The 13,301-nt window shown below is 40.8% G+C and overlaps 1 protein-coding gene across 1 annotated transcript in view; it reads left to right on the forward strand.

Moving 5' to 3' along the window:
- The window catches only part of VWF (von Willebrand factor), a 121,345-nt gene that overhangs the window by 83,100 nt on the left and 24,944 nt on the right, over positions 1 to 13,301 (forward strand). Inside the window, exons 34-38 of the mRNA XM_066183651.1 lie at positions 2,837 to 3,014; positions 5,871 to 6,091; positions 7,031 to 7,223; positions 7,872 to 8,213; positions 11,477 to 11,682. Coding sequence (XP_066039748.1) covers positions 2,837 to 3,014; positions 5,871 to 6,091; positions 7,031 to 7,223; positions 7,872 to 8,213; positions 11,477 to 11,682 — 1,140 coding nt within the window. The remainder of the gene's footprint in view (positions 1 to 2,836; positions 3,015 to 5,870; positions 6,092 to 7,030; positions 7,224 to 7,871; positions 8,214 to 11,476; positions 11,683 to 13,301) is intronic.

A 13,301-nucleotide genomic window follows, 5' to 3' on the forward strand; every position in this document is an offset into this window, starting at 1 on the left:
GCAGCATCCTCTGCTGTGCCTCACTGGCTCTATGGTGCCACTGTTCTGTTCCCCTCTTCCAATACAGCCCACAAATCCACAGGGATGAAGAATCAAGGCTCTTCCTTCCCTGATTCAGAAAACACAGGCTTTTATGTCGGCTTCATAATATTTCAGGTGTTGTTCAGAGAATTCTTGCAGGAGGCTCAGCCTCCCAACCGGGATGTCTGTCATGCACCTGGAGATTGTGGGAACTGATCTCTTGCAGTTTATGAGGAAATCTGAGTTCTCAGGATCAAAAATCTCAGCCTAAATCCTATCAGTGTCAGGAATATTATGATTTGTTGCTTTTTCATGTTTTGTTTTGTTATTACCCCTACCCTGGAGGTGACTGTAGAAGGAATATTCTTGATTAAGGTAATTGTTAGTACCAGATCAAATGTGCCAGGTCAGATCAAAAATCCATGTGTGGCCAAAAATAGGAGCCAGGGAAGCAATGTTAATAAATATGTGTAAAAATTCCCTGAACTATCCTTGCCATAAACAATTCGTTACTCAGGGACACCCTGAGCTGCAAGTGGCACTGTTTTGTATTGATAGTGCTTGATAGTTTTGTCCTCTGTGAGTCTGTTCAGCAGTACTTTGAATCCTTGGAAGTTTTTAGTACTCCTCAGATCCAGCGGCAAGGGGCTGCACTGGACTTTACAAACTTTACAAACATAAGCTTTGTAAAGAACCGCTGGTTTAATGTTTTACTTTTCCAGTTGGCAAGAATATCAGGACAATATTGATAAATTAGTTGGTTTTTTACCATAGTTAGTTTTTGTTGTTAGTCTGGTTTTGAAATTTAGAAGCAGGCATAAAGGTGATAATAGAAGTGTAGGTTTTTGTCTTATAATACTGATATTTCCTCATAAAGTGAACTGTACAGCAATTTGCATTTCTAGGCTGCTTAAGGTGGCAAACCCCATATTCCTGAGCTATTACCATGGCTTTTCTGGTATTGTTTAACTCTTGGCTTAAAGAACAGACAAACAAACAAATAACCTAATCTAAACTCTGAGCTAACAGCCAAGGGAGCTGCTGAGGTGCGTGTGTCTCTCTCCTGCAGATGTGCAGCAAGACACAGAGTGTGCACACCCGGGTCTGTAGGTTCAGAGCTCCCTCAGAGAGGAAGTCTGAGGCTTCCTGCAGTGTCCTGGCAGACTTATCCTTCAGAGCTTAGAAACCCTGATTTTGCTTTCCTTTCTGTCCTGCTTTTGCTCCTACAGTTTCATGTCAATTGGGATTTAGGCTCTCTTTGTCTTCAGAGTCCCTGTGTTTTCCTCTGCACTAGGATTCTTGGGTTTTTTCTCCCTCAATTTTTTTTTTTTTTTTTTTTGTCTGTCTTGTGCTTTGCTTATCTTATCCAGCGCTTAGATGTTTTCTAATAAATGTCCTACTAAAGAGTGAAATAAAACCAATTAAATAAGTAGGGAAGCCAGACTTGCACAGCTATATATGTACCCTTCCAGCTGCTCCACTTTCAGTGAGTTGTAGGAGAGACGACTGTAATTAAAAAGCGTTCTGTCTCTTCCTATATAAATACTTTTGCCATCCTTAAAGCTCCTCTTGTTACTTGTGAGGCCTCCTCTAGCCTCACAAGCCTGAAGAAAGTATTAGGCAACTTCCAGTTGCCTTCTCAAAGTCCTGAAACATATAAAACAAGTACAGTAAATTGACCTGTATTTAATATGTACTTTTTTGTGGCTGCAAAACTGGCAGTTCTTGTTTAGACTTGATGGCATCCCATAGCTCAGAGATACAGAGAAATGCTTTAATAATGACAAGAATCATTTGTGAATTATGTTGTTATCTGTGTTATGTTGTTACCTTTTTTCTTCTCTTCTGTGGGAATGATGGTTAAACTGCTAAGGACAGGATGGGACATGTCCATGCCCAGTATCAGTTGTCTTTTCTTCCCCATGTTTCTGCTTATGAGTATCCAGGAATGTTACGCAGCTCACAGAAACACCGTTTCACTTGTACTGATGTTTCTGGACTCACCTCTGCAGAGAGGGCTCTGAAAAGTGCTGTTTCCCACATTTGGGGATATTCCTGGGAATGTACACCTCAGGGATGAACACCTTTAAAACTCATTCAGCCTACTTATGGACTTTAGAGCTCTGCAGGATTGGGGCCAGAGAGCTTAGCTTTCTGCAGATAGGAACCTTGAGACACTCCACATCTATTTCTCTGTCATTTATTAGTACATGATCTTTATGCCTTAAAATTAAGCCTGTCTTTTAGAAAACAGGAATGTATTTTACATTTAATTCTTTTGCTCTAGAAATCCAGTATGTACATCTCATAACACTGATCTGATAAAGGAACATTTTCCCTTTGGGAAGAAAGGAGCTGTTTTAAAGTTTCAGAGTTGTCGATAAAATAACCACAATATTCCACGCTTTCCAGTTTGAAAAAAATATTAATTCTTGCTGTGCTCTGATCATCTGTGGCTTATGGAAACTAAAGGATTTGAAATTTGAAGTAAAGCTGAGGGCAATTTTTTGTTGACTCTGCTCTCCATGCATATTGTACGATGACTAAGCTCTAACTATAGGTGGTTGGAAAAAAATATCTTCTAATGTAGACTGTTATCTTTAGCTTGGAATTTCAGTCTGCTTCTTAGTTTTCTAATTTAAACTTTCTCATCCTCATGAAGTCCTTAATACAGTGCATTCCACTGTTTATTTTTCCAAGGCTACTGTGAGTACTGCTGTGAGGGTCACTTCACTCTCTGGCTGTAGTTCTGTGACACCAGCCAAACTTTGCATTTTTAGTTTCAGTTGTTGCACATCCATGTTTTCCTCCCTAGCCTGGTGATAAATGGATATTACCAGACCAGTGCCACACTGTGACCTGCTTCCCAGGAGATTACACAGTTCTGGAGAGCCACCACATCAACTGTGAGAGGATGCCAAAGCCAGTGTGTCACAGCAACCTTCCTGCTGTTAAGGTGGAGGAAACTTGCGGCTGCCGATGGATGTGCCCATGTGAGTATCTGTCCGTGTGTGCCTCTCTCCCCCCATCACCTGAAATATTTGACCACAAATGAAGTGCTGAGTGAAGCCTCTCAGCCACTGTACACTTCAAAGGTGACCAGGGTGGGAGCATTTGCTGTTTAATTGTTATACAGGCATTAAAGCAAATCAGAGTGTAACAGCCTAACTGAGGATGGAATGCCTAATGCTTCTTGCAAGTTCAGGACCACTCAGCTTATTTTTTGCATTAGCAGAGTGACAGTGTTTTATCAGGGAATCTCACACTCAATTTCCAAACATGAGTGAGCTGGGAAGGAGGATGTATGGGAAAAAACAGGATTTTATCTTGACAAGCTGTAAGCAAGTAATGGATTCCTGGTCCATTTCAGTGCTTGAGGGTTTGGGCTGCCCTCAGTCAAGCAGGTGTAGTACAAAAACATTAAGAAAATTCTCCCTTATCCAGATAATCTCACACTGAGTGTCTGAACAGAAAGGCTGAACACTGTGATTGGTGCCTGAGCTGGGATCACAGGAACAGGAATTAAGTGCATCCACTCACATTTACATGGTTAGAGGGATGCAGCCCTGAGGCTGGTAATCCATTTATTAAAACGTAAGTGGGGTTAAATCTAAATTCATATGCTTACTTCTTAGAAGTAGATCAGAACCCTATATATATACACCATATACACCTAATCGTCACAACATATAATCTCAATTTAAAATGTTCTCTGCTGAGCTGACTGATTTAATTACAGTTTCTTTCAGTCACTTCTTGAAATACCAAAGCTTGTAGCTGGATTTTGATCCCTGAGATCTTAGACATACAAAATTTTCATTTCCTAGAAGGGTATTTGATGATTTAAACACTTTAAATCTAACATTTCTGGATTGCTACAAGGATTTTGAAAAAGTACTAATATTTTAGATGGATAGTCATAAGTATTTTATAATGTTTAAAAGATAGTCTTAGTGATACCTACCCATAAGAAGCATATCTTTATTAAATCTCTTGATCCTAAACACAGAGATAGCAACATGAGGGCATTACTTTTGGCATGCAAGACATACCTTCATAAAAAAAAAAGTTCTGAAAGGATGAAATGAAAATAATCTTTACATTGTTAGCTGATTATCATGGAAAGCCCTGTAGTTCACTCAAGTTAAGATGAGCTAAGAACTGTTTATCTCTCTATGAATTTAATGAGCCACAATTTTTTTTTTTTCCTCCTTAAGATGGTACAACTTGTGAGGGAAAAGCAGGACATTTTCATGTTACAGAAGGAGGGAGCAGAAAATCCCCAATCCCCCCTAGCTGATTCAAAAACAGGTCAAGTCCTCTTCTTTTAATGACTGCTAGGTGCAGCCAGGGTGATTCTGTGCCAATTGAAAAAACCTCTGTAGTGACTGAAAAGGTTGATTTTGATGGTGTATGAGACAAAACTCTCAGCAATCAGTAAAGCCAAGATGGGCATAAAACAATAAGTCCTAAATGTGGGAGCTTAGTGTGAGACAGCATCACTGTTGTTATGGAAGGAGGCTGGTTAGGCCACCCGTGAAAATGCTGCTAAATTGACTCATGATTTACTCATTTGGAGTGCTAAAACTCAATTTCCAGTTATGGCTTGACAGTGTGGGTGAGGTGACAAATGCTTTTGCAAAGAGGAAGTCCTTGAAAAAGTGTTCTAGGTCGTCTGAGTTCACAGGATGGTTCAGGAGTTGCATTGCAGAGGTGCTTGCTTGCTGAACTAATTACAGATTCTGCAGCACCATGATTTGCAACGTAATTCATGGCTGTTGTGTGCTCTTGGACTACTTTGAAATGGATCACATTAGTGCATTTTATGCTACGGAAACCTATGAGAAGTTTGAAAGGATTCTCGTTCTCTTAATTTTTTTTTATGTCCATGAATAAGTAAAGATTGAGAAATGTGGTTTTATTGCTAGCTTGTTTTATTGTTATTTATATATGAACTTTATAAGCATTTACAGTAAAATATCTGAGGATGTTCCAGTGCTCCAAAGGGATACCTCCCTCCTGCTGGATGCTGTTTTTCCTGGAAATTAAATTTGAAGGTCATTGAATAAGAAAAAGATTATTCTCAGCTCTCAGCTAGAAGCAAAATACTGAATTATTAACAATGGTAATTTTCCTCCTTACATGTTTTGCTGGCATTGATTTTATTATCCTTATTATCCTTTAGCCAAGAGATTTGAAAACATATGAGCCAGAAGCATCAGTTTTGTTTTGGTTCTTCTAGGATTAAAATCTTCCTTGTTTTTCAGTTTTTGAAGACAAGGAAGTGCTTATAACCCAATGACCAGGACACTGAGCTGTCAGCTGGCCATTGGTTTATCCTGTGCATATTATTTCTCAGCAGTTTTCCTGTTTCCTCTCTGAAAAACAAAGTCTCTGGGTATCAACTTGTGATGTGTTTGAAATGGGTGAAATAGTGTTATTTGGAATCAAATGTAACACTGTGCAAAATATACTGCAATGCAAAGGTTGAACAGTGTGTTACAGTCTTTCTACAAACAGGAAAGGGATTTTCCCTGTTTTGTTTTTACATAAAATCTATCACTAAATCATATTGAATGTGAATAAGTTTTAGGCAAAGGGATTTTCTATAAGTTTATCCAAATCTTTTATAATACTTATTGTTCCCAGACAAAGATATTGCAAAAAACCTCCACATGTGATGAAGTATTTACCAAAGTTTCTTTTCAATGATTTGCTGTAGGATTTGCAATTCATTACCTTCCTCTCTTTCCCAATTAATTGGTTCCCCATCCCACAACAGGTGTGAAGAAATAGTAAAATTTAAAAGCAAACGCCTACATGTTTTTCTTACTGTTGTTTATTTCCAGGTGTCTGTATAGGAAGTTCATCTCAACATATTGTCACTTTTGACGGGCTGAATTTTAAGCTGACTGGCAACTGCTCCTACACCTTATTTCAAGACTTGCACCATGATGTTGAAGTCCTGCTCCATGAAGGGCCATGCAGAGCAGCACCACGGATGAACTGCATGGACTCCATCGAAGTGAAGCATCGTGGTGTGGCAGTGCAGCTCTTCAGCAACATGGCAGTAAGCAACCACCATAAATTCAACTGTGCATTGTCTGCTTGTGCTGTGGAGTTCAGGTTATGGGGACAAATTTGTTCCCTTGATCCAGTTTCAGCCTGCTTTTAACATCTCTTCTTCATTTCATGATACAATCAGTGTTCACATAATGAGCCAGACACATTTCTTCTCTTGTTCTCCCTGTTGTGCTGGTGTGCCAATGTCAAGAACATGGGATTTAGCAGTGTGTCCCTGACACTTCTGCCAGAAAGGCAAGATTGTAGAGAGGACATATTGCACTCTGGTTCCCCTCTTTTGGTAGAGGTCCTTCATGCTATGTTTGGTCCATGGGAGAGTGCTCTGTTCCTCACAGAGCTGTGCCTGACAGGCTAGCTGAAGGTCTAGGGAGTTGCTTCTCACCTTGTGTGCAACTGGACCTCAGCATTAGAAGAAAGGGCAGCTTAGTATGCATTACATCTGTTTTATAGGCAGAGAATATTCAAACTCAACTTATTTTTCAGCCTCTGGCTGCTCAGACATACAGGAGTTGACCAACTTGTTAAAACAAGATCTCTTTTGACTCACGTAGCAAAATAGAGGGGACCAAAACACCTGCACAAAGTTCTGCATGGTGCTGGACAGCCTTGGCTTCCACTGAGGCATCATTTGAACCTCACAGCACGAGGTTGTTAGTCTGTAAACATGTGATGCTTAAAGAGTGCACATATGTAGGAAAATGTTGGAAGAGTTGTTCATGTAATTCACAGGATGAAGGTCAAGTACTTCTGTATGTTTTTAGACTCAATAGAAACCTCCAGCTGGCAAAATTGTTTCTGTCCAGATTCAGTTGGATCTTCAGGTATTTGCTAAGTCAAAATATGCTTCAACTGTAAAATTGGGTTGATTTGTAACTACTTGCTAGAACTGATGTGATGACCTCACCTTTTTTTTTTTTTTTAACAGGTGACAATTAATGGTGAAAGGGTTCTTATCCCCTATTCCAGCAGTTTGTTTGAAATCACTGCCTATGGAGAAATAATGCATGAAATCAAGTTCTCTCTTCTTGGACATAATCTCACATTTACTCCAAGAAACAATGAATTTATTCTTAGACTTAATTCAAAGAGCTTTTCTTCGGGAACAAAAGGGCTTTGTGGTAAGTTTGAAAGTTAGTACTTTTAACAGCTTCCTACTTGGGCTTGAACTTCTATTTATTTTTTTGCTATTTGTGAATCTCCAAATCTGTAAACTCTCTGGGTGATCTGGTCCCACACTTTTTGAGGAATATTGAAAATCTGTGTAAGTTTTTCTACTCTCACCCCCAATGTGACAGCTCAACTGATGCCCAATAATACTTTAGAAAGAACAGCAGGGACAGCTTTCTGGTTTTTCTTGCTTCAAGTTATCTTTCCAAGGAGATTTGTGCTTTTTTTTGGATGAGGGTTTCATTTTAGATTCTTACAAATTCACTTCTGTGAGAAATACGACCAGTTCTTGCAGTGAAGGTGTAAAATTTGAGAGGGTAACTGGTGTCTAAGTGAGTTAATTCTATGGTATCCTCAGTGGTGTAAACTATACAGAGATTGTACCTCTGTGGCAGAACCTGTACCTCCTTTAGTGAGAAAATGAGAAATAATACCCAGGGTATTTATGCCTTTATTGACAACGGCTATAAGGAATATCGTAAATTCCTCGAGCTACCCCAACTAGCGTCATCTGTCCCATTCCTGTTTTTTTTTTTCCTAGGTTTATTTTAGTGCTGATTATTCAGAGATTTTTCTCTTCCCTTTACTCACCCTGCCAGGGCTGTGTGACCAGAACCATGCCAATGACCTGGCGCTGCGCAATGGCTCTGTCACTGCTGACAGCAGCGTGTTCATCCAGGACTGGACAGTGGCAGAGCCAGGCAAGGTCTGTGAGAGCCGCAGGGAGGACAGGTGCTCCGAGCACGCGCCTGGCCACTGCCACCTCCTGCTCTCCGAACTGTTTGCCGAGTGCCACAGGATCATCACCCCCAACATGTTCTACGAGGCCTGCATGGAGAGCAGCTGCTACGAGGAGGAGGCCTGTGAGATGATCACTTCCTACGCTCACATCTGCAGGGAGTATGGCATCTGTGTGGACTGGAGAACGCCGGAGCTTTGCCGTAAGAGTTCTGCTAAAGAGTGCTAAAACTGATGTAGAAATTGCCCTGCTTTGGGGCAGCTCAGTGTAATGTTAATTTTTTGAATGTTCCAGATCAAGTTTAGCGTACAAGTGGTGGTGCGAATCTTATCACTGGTTGGTCACCCACTAAGCTGAATGTTATGAGAAAAGTGTTTCTTGGTAAACTGCTAACTGGTAAAATTACAGGCTAGAGGGAAATAAAGTTACTGTGAACAGGTACCCACAGCTATGTGACAGTACCTGGCTCTGCAGCCACTGAACCTCTGTTGCACCAGGTTTGGGCTGAGTCTGCCAGGCTGTTTTGGCAGCAGATATTAGTGCTTTGATACAGGCTTTGGACAGTCTGAGGTGGACAGAGAAACCCGTACTTTGGACTAGTGGAAGTCCTTCCCAGCTTGTCACTGTCATACCCGGCACAAAATAAGACGTTTCTTTGTAACAGTTTCACTAAATCCTCCCATTTTTATCAAAGCCGAAACTTTTCAGAATGTGGTGCAAGAGCCAGTGTGATTTTAAGTTTCTGCTGCAGGGAAAAATGGGGAAATAACCTCTCTCTGTGGTGTCATTTCTTGCCAGGACATGCCAGCTAGGCTGACTGAACCAGCTGTAATTTGCTTTGCAAGCCTGGTTCTCCTTCCACCTGAATTTTGCTTGTGTTTTAGAGGTGAAAAGTTTGTCCTGTGTAGCAGTTTAGCAGGATATGAGTATTGCACGTTACCAGAACACAACCAAGGCAAACAAGACACCTATGTTAGAGCCAAACTCTGCTGTTGCTTTGTATACCTTCTCTCCTAAATTCTCATAGACAAGTGGTTCTGCTTTCTCTTCCTGTTTTTTTTTCCTTTTTTTTTGTTCAGGTTTCTCCTGAAAGCCCTATTAGGAGGCATACCCAAAGTTCTGCCAAAAATGCAAGGTGTCATTAAGTATAACTAAATAACTCTTGAGGTGCTTTATTCTCCACCTTCTCGTGTTAACCTTTCTGCAGTGATGGTTGCAGACATTCAGATAGTCTCTCAGCGTGTCAGGTTTAGTCAAGTGCCTTAGATGTGGATGTGTGTAGGCATTTTCTTTCCCAGCTACCACCTCACAGAGTGTCTTGATATCCCAGTTGGTTTTCTCACCTTCTGCCTCTCTAGTTGAGTTGTTTCTTGTTGCTCTGCTTTCTTTCTCTGGATACTTTTCATTGCAGAACTTGAGATCCAGCATCTTAAATGCATGATACAAAAAAAAAGTGTGTAAAACAAATATTTTTTTTGTGTGTTTTAAGTTCAGACTAAAGGAATGATGGGATATGAAGTCAGGAATGTCAGTGTGAGTTTGGCCTGAGCCTCCAGTTAATGTTTGAACTATCTTTCCAGAATCATAGGTTACTGACCACAGTCTGTTTGGAGTATAGTCCTAGAAAACAGAGGGAGAACATTGCTAGCCATTTTCCAAATTCAGTGCCTCACTCAGACTTTGAAAGTTGTAATGTCCAAAGCTGGTTGTCAGCAGATTATTTTAATAACTCTGTACAGCTTTCAAATTCCTATCCGGTTACACAGCCTGTACAAGGATAGACAAAGAGCTGCTTATTTTAACACTAATTGCATAAAAGTTTTAAGTGTCCTAACAATAACATCATCATCCTCCTTCCAGCAAATGCCTGTGTACCACTGCCAACAATTTAAATTGTCAACATTTGATTTATCCAAGTTGCATTAATGACTAAATAAACACTACAGCTTAATAATCACTCTACCACTAAATGTTTAAAAACAGTAGTACAGTTCTAGATTACCTTTCTTCCCTCTTCTCAGTGCACTCAATGCCTGTCATTCTTGTAGAATTTTACTTGAGGTTTTGTCATGCCATATTGGGACATTCCAAGCACTACAAGTCCTTCCTGATTGCTCTCCCTGGCTGGGTGAATATACTCTCTGGAATTCAGATATATTCAGCCTGAAAAAGAGAAGATTTCATGGTGACCTCATTGTGGCCTTCCAGTGCCTGAAGGGATCCTACAAAAAAGATGGAGAGAGACTCTTGACAAGGGCCTGGAGTGACAGGACAAGGGGGAATGGCTTCACACTGACTGAGAGTAGGGTTAGATTGGATGTTGGGAAGAAATTATTCCTTGTGAGGGTGGTGAGGCCCTGGCACAGGTTTCCCGGAGCAGCTGTGGCTGGCCCACCCCTGGAAGTGTCCAGAGCCAGATTAGGTGGGGCTCTGAGCAACCTGGGCTAGTGGAAGGTGTCCAACATGGTGTCCTGCTTATGGCAGGGTGTTGGAACAAGATGGTCTTTAAGGTCTCTTCCAGACCAAGCCATTTTATGATTCTATTAAATAATTGGCTTTAACATGGAAAGGGTTAATGTTAAAGACCCTTTTTTTTCTGTCTCCATTGGCTGCTAGAAGAGTGTGTGTAGACAGTTTAGCTGATGAATGTTTTCTTGTTTGTTTGTTTTGGAGCTTGGGTTTTCTTTCAATGTTTTTTCTCAGGGGACTGAAAGAAAGTTTTATAAACCTCACAGCAGTCACAGACTGGGAAATAAGAAACACTTTTTCTAATTGAAGCTGTAGAAAAAAATAGACTCAAGGGAATATGCAGAGTGGAAGCTGTGTCCATAGTTGGTTTCTTTTTTTTTTTTTTTTTAATAGCTCTCGCCCTAATTTTGTGTTTGCTTTTAAGGACAATATCCTCAGATTTATTAACACATCAGTTGAAAGTTTCTGTTGGCTTACAGGGCTATGCGACATTCCTTGATTCAATTTTGTTTCAATTAATTCTGTTAATAGTTCAGTTTAAAAGATGCAGAAATCCAGCAGGTTCAGTTTTGAAGTAGCGAAATATTGTTTGTTAGCTTTCTTTAGTTGTATGGAAACACTGCAGCCTATCAAGTTAAAAAAAAAAAAAATCTTCAATGCTTTAGTCTGTCCTGGCTATCTCTTAGCCATTCACTGTTACCATACACATAAGGTTTTAAATTCTTTTCTGTGGCCCAGTATTGGAAACAAAATTTGACAAGTGAACACTCACCTGAAGCATTGTATCATTGTTGGGGTGAGTCATATGTTGCTGCTAATTAATGTGGCCTGAAAATGTGGTTTTCTAATGTGTGCTACAAGAGACCAGATCCATTCATTGGGTGATGGCTGTCTAAAACTGAAAGAATTCTAAAGAAAGCTTGATAGGAAAGATTGGTTTCCATTTCTTTAAGACCTTGTCAATAAAGGTGGTGCTTTCTTCTTTGTCTTGTTCAGCGATGAAATGTGCCCCACATCTGATATACGACCACTGCCACTCAGCCTGCGTGAAGAGCTGTGAGAATAATACCAAAGTCAGTGTCTGCAAGGATTATCCCACAGAAGGCTGCTTCTGCCCAGAAGGAAAGGTGACTTTTGGTGACAGCTGTGTTAGTGAAGAAGTCTGCACTCAGTGTGTCAGTGAGGATGGCACACATCATCAGGTAACTACATTTACAGCAACCTCTGGCAGTGGTTGGAGTTCACACTTTTGAAAGTAAATCTCTTTTCCCTTTGGATACTTTATTTTCTAGCTCAGTTCCTCCTAATCTGCTGGATGTCAGCCCCATTTAGCTCCCCTAGTGTGAAATTGGCTGGGACTGGATATAAAGATCACAGCTGGGACTGTACAGACCTGGCAAGGCATGACAATTCCATGTGAAGGGGGGTCTAGAGGAAGGAGAGAAAGAGTGATGGCATAAGTGAATATTAACCAAGATAAACATCTCCATTCAGCAGACTTATGAGTAATGACAATTTAATCATAAATCTGAATCTTTTACTTAAAGCATGTTGTATTGTCTTTGCAAAGCTCACTGAAATCCTCATGAGGGGCAGTGGAGAGACAGGGATCAAACTCTTCTTCCTGTGACCAGGGACAGGACCCAGGGAATGGCTGGAGCTGTGTCAGGGGAGGGTTAGGGTGGATATCAGGAAAAGGTTCTTCCCTCAGAGGGTGTCAGGCACTGAACAGGCTCCCCAGGGAATGGTCACGACCCCAAGGCTGTCAGAGCTCCAGGAGCATTTGTACAAGGCTCTCAGGGATGCACAGGGTGGGATTGTTGGGGTGTCTGTATGCAGGGTTATAGAGCTGGACTCGATGATCCTTGTGAGTCCTTTCGAATTCATGTATGAAATATTTTCAGTGGTTGGTGGGGAGTGGTGAGACCGAGTCAGCTTTATGTCAGGTGGTATTTGTATGTGTGTGTATATATATATATATATATATATATATTTAGGGTGGGGGGGATAGAATTATTCCTTCAATGAAATGAATCATTTTGGTTTTACTGAAAATCCACTTTGCTTAGTTAAGGCAGCCCTCTCTGTGGCAGTATGGGACTGGGAAAAGTTGTGGATGCTGGGTACCAGACTGCTGTGAAAAACACTGTTGATTCCAGCATCACATAGTGGGTGTGTTCCCTGTTCCAAACTCTTCCCTGTGTCCCCTCTTCCAAGTAACATGGGTGGTTCCTCTTCACCCCCAGCTACTGAGCTGTTGGAGCTCACATGTACATCAGCCAGTCCTCTTCAATTCACGTTTTTGTTACAGGATTTGAAGGAGAAGGGACGTTAATTGCAGTGTTTTATGGGCTTTAGATTCTTGATGAGATTTTTGGGGAGGTGGGGAAGAGGGGAGGATCAGCTCATGTAGCTGTTTTGCCTCTCCATCATTGTAGGCTTAGCTTTGTGAGTAATACAACAGGCACTTGGGTCAGGATTTCCTTAACCTCCTTCTTTTCTTCTGGTGTTCATTCCTCTGTTCTTTTCTATCCTAGATTGTGTTTGGGCTTATGGGATTTTAGTCCCAATACACACAGAGTGGCTTAAAACATGTAACTATCTCTGAGTATAGGTGCAGTATGCTTATATTTGTCCTTTTTTTTTTTCTTCCTATCTCTAAAGGGCTCAGCAGAGTGTTAGTTTTAAACCATGCTCCAGAGTCTTCCAGATAACAGCACTTTTTTTTTTTTGTGACATCCTGACCTGCTCTGTATGTTCTCATCCAGAACCTAGATTGGTTGTGCAAATTAAAATGTCTGATAATGCATCTTCCACTCTT

Source organism: Chamaea fasciata, unplaced genomic scaffold, assembly GCF_029207755.1.
Source record: "Chamaea fasciata isolate MVZ Bird 193981 ecotype frontalis unplaced genomic scaffold, bChaFas1.0.hap1 SCAF_5, whole genome shotgun sequence".
In the NCBI taxonomy this organism is placed as follows: domain Eukaryota; kingdom Metazoa; phylum Chordata; class Aves; order Passeriformes; family Sylviidae; genus Chamaea; species Chamaea fasciata.